Here is a 12,778-nt window from a genome sequence, read left to right as displayed (position 1 = left end):
GTAAATGAGGTTTTTAAAATGTTTAAGAAGCTTCATTTAAAAATTAAACTAAAATGCAGAGCCCCCCCGACAAGTGGCCAGGACCCGGGCAGTGTGAGTGCCACTGAAAATCAGGATGCGTGCCGCCTTTGGCACACATGCCATAGGTTGCCTACCCCTGATCTATGCAGAACCATTCAGTGGTCAGACACTATAGTAGAAAACCTAGACAGATGGAATGGAAGAAAGGCAGGCTCCTGCTTTGGAAGATGGGTAACTGAGGCATTTAAAGGAAGGAAGTAATCAGCATGCTAAATGCTGCCCTGATTGATCTGCTGGAAGATATTTTTGAAGGGGGCCCAGGAGTTTCTAGCTGTCTTGACCATCACAAGAATATCACAGATGAAAAACTGCTGTACCTTCTCAGAATTCAGGAGGAGATGTCCATTTGCTCTCACAGCTACAGGCCATTTGTCTCTGCATTTGAAGACACAAAATATGGAGTATTTTTATTTTAAAAAGCAATTACATTTTTTCTTCAATAAAGAACAAAAGTCTAGTGATTTCAGTTAGGAATGGGCATGTTTTTAAGTGGAACCTTCAAAAAAGGCACCTACTGGGGATCTTGAGGATTAATGTTGTCACTTTGAAGACAACAGAGCTACAGTACATGTGCTAAGCCTTATTGCTACTACAATTCAAAACATGCACTACAGAGCTTTAAAAAAAAAAAAAAAAAAAAACACTATACTCCACTTACCCCCACACATTCTCCTCTCTTCAATTACATTTTTATTTTAAATTTAGTGCCAATGAAATTAGGGACCAGTAGCAATGGATAAAGCCAGTTGTTTCACACACCTTTGCTGATAGAAGAAGCTTATGAGCTCTAAGGATGCTTGAGAGAGGAAATTTGCCCCATTCCTGCTATGATCTTGATCAGCAGCTCCCAAACTTTATTGGTTCACATATCACTTTCTTAAGGAATTGTTGAGAAGTGAATGGATGGAACATTAAGCTCACATACCACAATATGGGAACCACTGGTCTTGATGGTATATACGCATACTTGCAAAGCAGCCCACTAATAAACACACATGCTATTACCCAGTCCCAAATACAGAACATTCTGTCAAGAGCCATTGATGGAGATACCAAGGCTGGAGCGTTCGTAGTTTTATCTCCACGCTTGCTTGACATTGCTTCCAAACTTACCTTTGATCTGGCCACATGGCTACGTGGTTGTAGAGATAATATGATAGATGGTTTGGGACAAGATCCTTGCCAGAGACTCTTAGATCCACAGGATACCAAAATTCAAACTCCTCCTTGAGTTTGTCTAACTTTTGCTTTGGAATCTGTGTCTTGGGAAATGGAGCAGTCCTGAAGAATATGTAATCCCAGACTTCTTTGGACATCTGATGCGCCCTGCGTAGAAATATTAACGTCTTAATAAAGAAGACACACACACACACACGGTTAGTTTTTCTTCAAAAATCAGGATGTTTTTAACAAAATCTGATTCTGAGGCCTATCACTACATAATTCAAAAATTAGCCCTTTACTAATTCAAAGTGATCTACAAACAATAACTAATGAATTCTCACAACAGTCCCTATGAGCTAGTTACTCTTATTGCTATTTTACAGGTGATGAAAGTGAGACACAGAGGGTACATCTACACTTTAAAAAAAAAAACAAAAAAACACCCCACTGCAACAGCAAGCGTCGGAGTCCAGGTCAGCTGACTCAGGTTCATACTATGGGACTGAAAATAGCAGCATAGACATTCCTGCTCAGACTGGAGCTTAATCTCTGACACCTGACGAGGGGAGGGTCATCTGACTCAGGCTCTGAGACTCAGTGCTGTGGAGAGGCTTTTTTTTGTTTGTTTTTTGGGTTTTTTTTTTTACAGTGCAGATGTACCTAGAGAGGACCTGCCCTTGGACACAGACAACTGAGTTGATGTCAGAGCAAGGCTCAGAACTCAGGATGTCCTGTCTCAGCCATACCCCTCTCTATTTGACAGTGTCCTTTGACTCCTGAAAAGTGAGGGGGATACAAACACTTTAATGCCCTGGAAACTTGATTTTATATCTCTTCCCCATTCCTGTCTGGGCATCCTTTGTGTCCTAAATACTATCCTGAAAACCCAGAACCAGAATTTAAGTCCTCCCCAAGCCTCTATGCCATGGGTCATTCACAAGTCATGCTACCATCTTTCTGGTGGAGGACAAGATTAAATCTCCTTCACGCCCTTCCCCTTAACTGTCACAGAGAGGGCAGGAAGAGAAGAGTGAGGGAATTACTTGTTCAACAACACAAGGCAACCTCCCATTTCAGAGAGTGAGTATTTCGTCCCCATAGCAAGCACTCCCAGACTCTTCCAACACAGGCCAAGAGACAGAATCCCCACACAATTAACATTTTCTGATTATGAAAGGCATATACTATAAAACATTAGAGGCAGAACGACAGTAGTTTTAGAACAAATGTGCTACCCTGAAGTGCGGTCTTAGAGATCACATACAAAGCCAAGGCTCCAGTCACCTGCAGTCATTCAAGATCCCATGGCACTTATTGTATGGGGGATTTCATCCCCCATTTCTTGTGGGGATTTCATTGAAGTTTATTAGACTCTACCTGCTCTTATTTCCCCAAAGTTTTTAAAATTTCTAGTTCTGGTTGATTATTGCTGAAAGGCTTTCAGTTACTGTCCTACCCTACAGGTTAGAGATGTGTGCTATTACTCAACTGCTATGTTTCATGCCAAAGATCGCATGCTATAGCAAAGGGTGAAGTGATCCCTAAACATCCCTTATTTACCACACAATAGTGTTAATCTCTGCAAAAAGTGCTTCGCAAACCTTGGATGTTTAGATGTTCTATATTAGGCAAAGCACACAATTTACAGGTGCATCTAAAATTCAATGCAATTCAGATTGCTCACTTCAAACCTTGTTTCCAGACATACCTAGTGCAAAAAATATCTTCTGTATGTAATTAGAGGTGTTCTTTGAGTCAGATGAAATTCCTGCCAGGCTTCTTAAGAATAGTTTTTGTTGCAGGTACCTTATGTTGGAATTCCTTTCCAGATTAACTAAAGCATCAAACGAGGCTCCAAAGCAGATGTGTACAGAAGTGACAGACCTGGGAGGCCAGAAAGGCTAGAGCCCCTGCAGTGGAAATATTGTGAGGGTTCTGCCCCCCCTTAAACTTGCACATGGGAGGTGTGAGAATGAGACCCAGAGGGACTGAAGCAGCTGCCACGGGGCCCAGGATCGGGCTTGGGGAGCAGGACCCAAAAAGGCCACTGCGAGGCCCAGGAACAGGTAGAAACCTCAAGGACCCTCCTTTTCAGCCATGAATGGGCTCAACTCCCCTCCCCCCACCAGCAGCGTCTGAATACCTCTCGTCACTCCCCTCCAATCCCTCCGTCCAACATTTGAAGGAAGTTTCCACCCCTTCCTCTATTCTCTCAGATGCATAAGTGAACTACTCTCCTGAACACATGAAATGCTAAACTAAAGCCCTAGCGTCAAAAGGGGAGAGTGGCAGTGGCAGGACAGTTGGCTGTTCTTGTCCTGAAGAGAAGACTGAACACAAACTATCAGTCACAGGTCACAGCCACCCAATCTGAGAGGTCATGGAGCAGACCAGGTAAACATCCGAGCACAACTGCTTTTCACAGGACACTTACCAAATGAGCCAGACCCCAAAAGTGAAACCTATCCTTGGTATGTCAAACATCCTTCAGATTCGAGAGAGGAGAAGAAGCTAGAAGCTTTCCAAATAAATATTGGCTGCAGCATAGTAAAAATCCCAGTTTCTTAGAAAACTGCCAGTTTCCAGTGTGGGTTCATTTGTGATTGAGAGCAAGACCTATCCTTGTCCACTCTGTCCCCAGAAGCAGGCATGTAGAAGGGGACCAGCTGCAATTTGCTGAGGTTGTAAGAAGTTACAAAGCAGATTTTTAGCAGCTACCACAGAAGTACTTGCAGGAGCCACAGTGAAACCAGTCAATCAGTTACCAAAATATCATGCAGTTTCCATTTGAAGGCAGCAAGTGCTGAGCAAAGAAGGTTACTTGCAAACAGACCTCCTTCAGCTGCCCTTGGAGGGACTCCCTTCTGTCCTTCCCAATTTCTCCAATACTACCAGTCTAAAAGCTTTGCTAAATCGGGGCTCTGCCTTTATCTATGCTACTATTTATATATAATGCTCTAAGCACAGATCTGAAGAGTCGGCCTACAAGTTATGCCTTTGGAAAGAGCCAGAGCGGAAATACATTGAAACATACCATTCCCCACCAACCTGTACCCCTTACCTGATGCCAAGTGGAGAATCTCCTTGTCCACGCAGATTATCTCCTTGCAGCAGATGAGCGACTGTGTAGAAGGCCATGTAGATAGTGGAATCGGAGAGAGATTCTATCAGCCACTGCTCATCCCAAGGCAAACGAGTACCTACAAGAAGACCCAAAAAAGATGGTCATTACCAGGCACAGGCCAGAATTTCCATTTGCAGAATTCACAACAGACGATGGGATTTTCAAAAGTGCCCGAGTGACTCAGGAGCACAAGCCCCACTGACTTCCAGTTGGACTTGCGCTTTTAAATCACTTCAGTGCTTCTGAAACTCTCACTCAGGAGAATGGGCCAGTTGTAGCTGGTTTTTTGTTCTTGAACATCTTGGCAGACAGAGGGAATCCTTTCAGGGGACTGTCCTTAGCTTTCCTAATGCAACGGTCAGCTCACTTCTAAATTCAACAAACTGAAGTGCCTGTTCACCTTATCGTTTGCTCTGCATGTTTCATAGAAAGAGATTATCCTGGCCTGCTGCCATACTGAGTCAGGTGGTATTGTATCAGGATCCTATTCTGTGAACTAAGAAGGATTGGGTCTGGATGGGAGACCTGCAAGGAAAACCCCCAGGCGCTGCAGGAAATGGTACTGGTTCCTTCCATGTCATCTCTGAACAAATGGGCCATGCATGGTGATGGGGGGGAGCTTTATTGCTGGCGGTATTTCCATACAAAAAATAAAACAGCTCCTGATTAACTCAGGTCATGTGGAAGGTGTCATCTTTTTGATGTCCCGGGTCAAATTCCAATTGGGGTAATTCTGTTCTGCCTACCTAATTCCTCCCACTAACCTCTCAATTAGATATTGGATTAGATTTAAAATGATCAGTATGTCTAGTGATTTTACATCTATTTGAAAGGTTAGTGCAGGGGAATTAGGTCCTCTCCAGGTGAGGGTGGAGCAGCTGCCTTTAGTAGAAGAGTTCAAGTGTCTAGGGGTCTTGTTCACAAGCAATGGTAAGCAGAAGCATGAGATCGACTGGCGGATTCATGGGGCGTCAACAGTGATGCGGGCGCCATACCGATCCATGGTGGTGAGGTGGGAGCTGAGTTCTTGGACGAAGCTCTTGGTCTACAGATTGATCTACGCCCCCATCCTCATCTATGGTCATGAACTTTGGGTAATGATTGAAAGGACAAGATCTTGGATACAAGCAGCGGAAATGAGGTTCCTTCACAGGGTGGCTGGGCTTACTCTCCAAGACAGGGTGAGGGGCTCGGCTACTCAGGAGAGCCTCAGAGTAGAGCCGCTACTCCTCTGGATCGAGAAGAGCCAGCTGAGGTGGTTCGGGCACCTGATAAGGATGCCCCCTGGGAGGCTCCCTTTGGAACTTTACCGGGCACGTCCCTCTGGAAGGAGGCCCTGCGGAGGAAAGGGAGAATAGGGAGGACCAGATCTCCCTTTCCTTCATGCTACTGCTGCAAGCCACACCAGGAAAAGCATGAATGGATGAAACAGTGAGAGTTACTCTCCTCAAGCAGCAAGTGAGGAAAAGCTGTGCGTTTTCCCTACCTAAGCCATACGTTCTTGAGCAGGCATGCTCCTGCAGCCAGCCCAGTGTAGCTTCAAAATTCCTTCTGGTCTCTTCACAAAACCTATGTGGAACAGACTACTATTAATCCTTGGTCTCCCTCAGGGTTACATTGTCAGCACATGCCACTTCCCAACCTACACTTTATCCATCTCTTTCCCAGAACTTACGTCTCTAGAACCATCAAGCAGTCAGATGCCTGCTTCTTCCAGTTTACTTCGCCATAATCTAGGTACCTTAAGATCAAGCAAAATAATTAGAATAAAGAAGTTCACATAAGGGTGTAACAGAGGCATGGGTTAAGTGATTTTACTTCACTCACCACTGGTCACAAAGAGCCACCACGCACTCATCCATGGACCTTGATATAACTTGTTTCTCAGGTTCCATATAAATCATTGCTTCACCCTGAGATAAAAGGGAAGAGGTATATTTATACCTTTAAAGAAGTTATAACACATCGGGCATTATATGAAAGGAGTTTACCAATAATAAACCCCCTATTATAATCCCAACTCAGCCAGCAATTTACTGTGATGTCTTGGACAAGCCCCAGCCTCTCTATGACTTGGTATTTGCAACTATAAAATAGAGAAAATACTATCAACTGTATCAGAGAGGGGACGCTGAGACTTATTTTATATAATGTTGTAAAGTGTGTGGAGATTCTCAGTTAAAAGGTGCTATAGAAGCACAAAGTCTTTACTGTTTAAAGCTATGTACATATGGTAAAAATGTGTATAACAAGGCTTTAAAATATGATGCACAAAATCCTCAAGAAAATGGGCAATGGGAGAGAAGGGAGTGATTAGCTTTAATTCTGCATCCATATTCTGTATCAGAAAAACGAGATAGAGCACCACACTACAGACTGAAGGGAACAATCCTGCACTGACAGAGAGATAGACTAAATAACCAAAGCCTTTTCCATATTATCACCATGATTCTGTGGGCTATGACTAGGCCATAAGACATGCCTCTATATAAGGCAAGACACACAAAGCTAAAAAAACCAGACATCTCTTTCTACTTGATCCATCAGGTACAATACATTTCTCTTTATCTAAGAATACCGTACTTTGTTTTAGCATCACTTTGTACTCTATTGCTACTGCTCTTTCCAAAGAACATCTAAGGCAATGCTTCTGTGGAAACAAGACAATATACTTTATTTAGTGACTATCCTGCTATGGGAAAGACCGAGGATCATCTTGGAAAGCAGTATCCAAACTACCACATACATTGCCCACCATCTTCTTCTGTATAAGCTTCTTGACATCCTGGACTTTTTGCCCCTTGTACTCATCCACCAACATTATCTGTAAGGGAGAGACCATTGCAGAAGTTAGTTTTTTTTAAAAGGATTAAAGTTTCAAGTATTATGTAAAAACAACCAGTTCTTTTGAGCTACAAGAAATACTGGTATTGTGACCTTTGATGTACCTTAAAAATTAGATGCTGAAAATCTGCCTTTAAAAGAAAAAAAAAAAAAAGATCTCTCCCTTAACTCCCACATATATATTTATACATTATATGTTTTACTTATGCACATTCAAACCAGCAGGGCTAGCTGGACATGCACAGTCCTGCCACACAGGAAATTGGTCTTTGAATTCCAAATAGTTTAGATGGGCCGAGGCTTAGGGCACTGTGACAGAAGCCCACTGAATGAGCAGAAATGGGGAAGAACCACCCTTCTGTCATTTTCTACCAGCCTCTTCAAGTCAAGGTTTGGAATGATGTTGACTGTTTCCTGAGAAAGGTGCATCAGTGGCCATACAGTGGGCCTCATCTTGAGACAGACACACCTCCAACCTCCCAACTGGGATTCTATACTATCCCCATAGCACATACAGAGGCTCACTTAAGGGGAAGTTCCTTAGAATGTGGGCCATGAAAAAATCCCATAGGATCCGACCCCCGTCCCCCAAAAAATCCATACACCTTCACCTTCCCAATTTATTAATCTATTACAAGGGTGGCCAACGTGAGCCTGAGAAGGAGCCAGGATTTACCAATGTACGTTGCCAAAGAGCCACAGTAATACATTAGCAGCCCCCCCATCAGCTCCTGCCTGCCTCCCCCCCGCCCCACTCCCAGCTCCCAGCGCCTCCCACCCGCCCTACCGGCAGCTCCGCAGATCAGCAACTCCCCCTCCCTCCCAATCAGCTGTTGTGACGGAGCAGGGGGATTTGACCTGGGAATGTTGCAGGGGAATTACATTGGGGATGGAAAGGAAGCTACCTGAGCTGTAACCTGAGCCAGGAGGGGGGTTGGGAGAAGTAACATCTTCTGGCCGGGAGACTGAACAAAGGAGAGGAGGAGCAGGGAGGGGGGGGGGAGAGAGCTGCTGGAGGAGTTTTTGTTTTCAGTGTGGGCTGGGTGGTGCAACACAGGGAACCCCAAGCTGGAGTCTAAGCTCCCTACACCCCCCAGAAGGACTTGATTGAGGGGTTCTGGCTGTACCTACATGCTCTGCTTGGGACTGTGTTCCTGTCATCTAATAAACCTTCTGTTTTACTGGCTGGCTGAGAGTCACGGTGAATCTCAGGAAGAGGGACGGATGCAGGGCCGTGACTCCCCCGCACTCCGTGACAGCTGTTTCATGGCGCGCAGGAGGCTGGGGGGGGGGGGGGGCATGGGAGGGGAGAGGAGCGAGGGTACAGCAGGCTCAGGGGAGGGGGCGGGAAGGGAGGAGTGGGGGCAGGGCCTGTGGCAGAGCCAGGGGTTGAGCAGTGAGCAACCCGCGGCACATTGGAAAGTTGCCACCTGTAGCTCCAGCCCCAGAGTCGGTGCCTATACAAGGAGCTGCATATTAACTCCTGAAGAGCCGCATGTGGCTTTGGAACCACACGTTGGCCACCCCCGATCTGCCTCCTTTCAAATGTTTCTCAACTTCAGTATAAAAAACAAAAACAAAAACAGTTTTCACAACACACCTAGGGAAGCCTAGTTACTTACTCCCTCATAAAATCCTTTCAGGTACACTCTCTCCTTAGCCTCTGTAAGTTTCTCTTTGTCATTCTGGCTCTGGATTTTCAACTCGTCACAGACCAATGGAGCAGAAAGGTTGCCATAGCCTGGGATTTCGATGATGGGCACCTGGGAATATCATGGTATTTTCAGGATTTGTTTCAAATTGTGTGAACGCAACACAGTCCCACAGGGAATTGTCTCTTGAATTTCGCAGCCTTCAGTGGAAATTGTACTCCGAAGAAAATGCAGAGCCAAGTGCATTTTTCTTCCATGTTCACAATCCAACAACCAACATGGGAATTGAAACCAGAGATTTGGAGGGGAGGAAGAAAGGCATATAGCTACCAATTGTGAAAATTCATGAGCGTTATACTTGTATGATTTGCACAGAACAAGTGATATTATAGAGAAAACACCTATTAAAAGCAGCTGTCAAAGTTACAGCAGTCTTTGAATTCCTGCTGTTTTATACATAATGTGCTGCTTTCCAGAATTTACTGTTAATCAAATTTGGTGGAATTTTACAAAAATTCAACACAATGCCACTAAGCTCATCAGGAATTTCTGGCACTCCCCAGAGTGATTGCACGTCTGCAAGCAATAACCCAATTTTTTCCCCTGCGCAGGAGACAGACAAGGAGTGCTGAGCAGCTAACTGAGAGGAGAGCTGGAGCAATGCAGAAAATCTGAGATGTATTTGGCTGTAACCTATACTCTCAAAATGACATAAATGGCTGAATCCCCATAAATTCCATTAGCAGTAACAGAAGTGACACAGATATAGCACTTTGCATGGAGCAGATAATATACTCTCCATTAAGTCAAGATTATCACAGAAAGTTTTAATCCACAAAGAGAGACTCAAACTCTAAACTGCAGCCTCAAAGTAGCACTTGCTACAAAAATAGTATTTTGTGTAAAAAAAAAAATTCGAAGTAATGGAGCTTTGCTCCTTCAAGTCCACAGTCTAACAACTGCAGTTTCACAACTATGGGGGCAAGTTCTTCTGATGCTTCAAGCTCTTTTGGCCAATAAAGGATTTTAAAACCAAAATTTCTGAAAGGTATGCAAGCTCCTAATCCAAGTAAAAATAGCCGTGTGTATTTGAGACACACACTTAGCTGCACTCACCGGTTCAAAAGGCAGGACCATTTCATCTTTAATTCCATACTTCACTCTTAGTGCCTACAGAAGATGTTAAAACAAAACAAAAAAGCACACTAAAAAAAAAAATCCCTCTGTTTTATTAACTTATTTTTTCATTATGTGTAATTCCTTAAAAAAAAGAATGTCCTGCTGAATGAACAATATATCATGTTCTCAGACATGCTGTCAACCCTATTTGCCCACCACTCCCTGGGAATTAAGAAATCTGGGTTCAGTCCCCCAATTTTGCCATCGATTTCCAGTTGGTCTCAGGCAACTCATTAATCCCTATGTGGCTCAATCTTCCCAGTTACAAAATGGGGAAAATACTACTTCTGTACCGCCCGGGGTGTTGTGAGGATAAATACATTAGCATTTGTTAGGTGCTCAGGTACCACACTACCTAGAAAATGTATATGTCTAGACTTTAAGCTCTTCAGGACAGGGACCAGTTTCATATATTTTTGAAACACCTAGCACGCTTTTGGTACTATATAATCAAACGGCTGCTACTTGGCTTATGTGAAATGAGTATAGTGGTCTCAACTTAGTAACCAAAGGCCAAGTGACCACACCAGAGAAATCCCTCTCACACCCAGTACTAATTTCCACCTTAATAGTCTTGTCAACCCCACCTATATAATATAAAAGTGATAAGGTTCTGGTAAAAAATCATTTCCAAAGTCTGCACGAAAACGATACTGAAGATCAGTTTTTTTAAAAATGTTATTTACAAGTGTATTCCAAACTAGAGTCTGCAACACCGTACACTTAGTTTGCACATAAGTTTAGAGGCCACTCATGGAAGTTTCCTCAATTAAAAAAAAAAGGTCCCCGTTTTATTTATCAATGTACTTGTTTTTGTCACTCAGAACACTCGAACTGTGAGCAATACAGATCTGAATGAAAGGCTGACCTGTTTTTTCTTCAAATCTCTCAGGGCTGCAATGTCATCAGGAGCATCAGATGGGACACTTGTGACCACTCCAGTGCCTTGCAAAAAATCAATCAGGTAACAAAAATCAATTAATATATACTATGAAACATGGGATGTAATGAACAGGCTCATGCAAGAAAATTACTTTTATCTTACCTTTATCTTCCTTAATTGTGAGCATAGGAAGAGCATAGATAACTTTGTAGGAAGTTAAAGGGGCAGAGAGTGCAGCTCCAAGAATCTCCTGTGCAAGAGAGGAATATTAGAACAAGGAGCACTGTCTTGGCCTGGCTCAGCAGGACCCTGCTGAGCTGATGTTCCTTTAAACCCAGCTGATCTTCCCCACATAGTGCAAATAGATAAATAAATTAAAAGGCCATGACACAATTCAAACTGCAGAAGCCCTTCTTCTGCAAAGTAACTAGATACCATGCATATCGCTTTGTGGGACAGTATAATGGACTGTTTTATTCATTACTAGGAAACGAAGTACCAGATTCTGGAAGGAATTCAGAGAAGCGCAACAAAAATTATTAGAATTGGAGAACAGTACAGAGGATTATACCCATTCTCCAGACACAGAAGAATTTTGATAAAGGGATGGTTGAGTGGGGAGAGACTGTCTCCAAATAACGGAAAAGTGTAAACAGCAAGGAGAGAATGGAATGGTTTAGTGTGATACATTTAGGTGAAAGAGGGTTAAAGGCCAAATATCAGGAAAAACTTCCAGAGGATTATTAGACTGAAAAATAGTCTCCCAAAGAAAATGGAGGAAGGAACTGAGAAATGTATAGCTAAATTGAATGAAGGACTGGAAAAGCACTCATATTGTGAGGACCACTCATGCATTGACAAAGGGTTGGAGTAGGTGTCCTAGCAGTCTTCCCCAACTCCAATTTATATGGATTCTATCTTTAACAAGATGGAATAGAATATTCCACTTTCTGTCCTTCATGTGACTTAGTAACACAAAGGACATTGTCAGGAGATCCAGTGCATCAAGTTTTAGCAGGTGGCATTCTAGTTAGACAGTGATGTAGAATGGCACACCCCATATTGCATTGTTATGTTGAATAAATGCCATTGGGTCAGCATTTTTATTCAATGTTTGAGAAGCTAAATATGCTGAACACCTGGCCCAAGCATTCGAAAGCATTAAAGACAGGGAGCAGTCAAAGGAAGTAGCTATTCTCACCCAGGGTGAACTGGGTATTTCAGTAGAGAATGGTCCTGGACTCATTTAACTCATTCTAACTAACTATTATTTCCCCTCCATTCTTTGTAGTAAAAATAACGAGTCACTGCTTTACATACTGCAACACACATTACTTGTGCCATTAGTTCTCAAATAAGATTGTGGCAACATTAACACATTTGTCCATAGATTAAAATCTGCACTAGTCTGGTAATCTCCTCCCCATTCTTTATTTGGCCACTTAACACTCACCAAAAAGCTACCAATATAGATTAAAGTGTCATCAAGTTTGGATGCCATAAATAGGCAAAGCACAACTCCTGCAGGAGTCCATAACTTGGCCTATAAGCTGCAAGATGCTCACCTCTCCCATCAGCTCCTTGACAACAGGTACCACTCCGTTATCTTTTGTAAAGCCCTGGTAGGACATGTTCCTGGCAGCTCTTTGGGTGCAGATAAAAATATCCCCATTCACAGTCTCAAAGCCAATGTACTTCATATCTGGGCGAACCCAACAGTTAGTCTGTCCAAACATGGTCTCTGGTCTGAGAGTAGCTGCCACCAAGAAGATATTTTTTCCTTTAAGGCCACTAAAATAAGATAGGGCACATTAAAATAAGAAAACTCGGATTATTACAGAGTCTAATTAC

The 12,778-nt window shown here is 43.2% G+C and overlaps 1 protein-coding gene across 4 annotated transcripts in view; it reads right to left on the bottom strand.

Moving 5' to 3' along the window:
- Window positions 1–12,778, bottom strand: part of LARS1 (leucyl-tRNA synthetase 1) — a 51,771-nt gene that overhangs the window by 19,021 nt on the left and 19,972 nt on the right. For all 4 annotated transcript variants that reach the window (XM_005310449.4, XM_042850858.2, XM_065554971.1 and 1 more), the window contains exons 10-21: window positions 12,493–12,718; window positions 11,090–11,177; window positions 10,913–10,989; window positions 9,982–10,035; window positions 8,836–8,976; window positions 7,116–7,193; window positions 6,197–6,282; window positions 6,045–6,110; window positions 5,856–5,938; window positions 4,307–4,445; window positions 1,195–1,407; window positions 399–456 (exon numbers count right to left, since the gene is read on the bottom strand). In XM_005310449.4, the coding sequence (XP_005310506.2) occupies window positions 399–456; window positions 1,195–1,407; window positions 4,307–4,445; window positions 5,856–5,938; window positions 6,045–6,110; window positions 6,197–6,282; window positions 7,116–7,193; window positions 8,836–8,976; window positions 9,982–10,035; window positions 10,913–10,989; window positions 11,090–11,177; window positions 12,493–12,718 (1,309 nt within the window). The remainder of the gene's footprint in view (window positions 1–398; window positions 457–1,194; window positions 1,408–4,306; window positions 4,446–5,855; window positions 5,939–6,044; window positions 6,111–6,196; window positions 6,283–7,115; window positions 7,194–8,835; window positions 8,977–9,981; window positions 10,036–10,912; window positions 10,990–11,089; window positions 11,178–12,492; window positions 12,719–12,778) is intronic.

Source organism: Chrysemys picta, chromosome 8 (assembly GCF_011386835.1).
Source record: "Chrysemys picta bellii isolate R12L10 chromosome 8, ASM1138683v2, whole genome shotgun sequence".
NCBI classification, from domain to species: Eukaryota; Metazoa; Chordata; order Testudines; family Emydidae; genus Chrysemys; species Chrysemys picta.
This window is presented reverse-complemented; position numbering and strand designations above follow the sequence as displayed.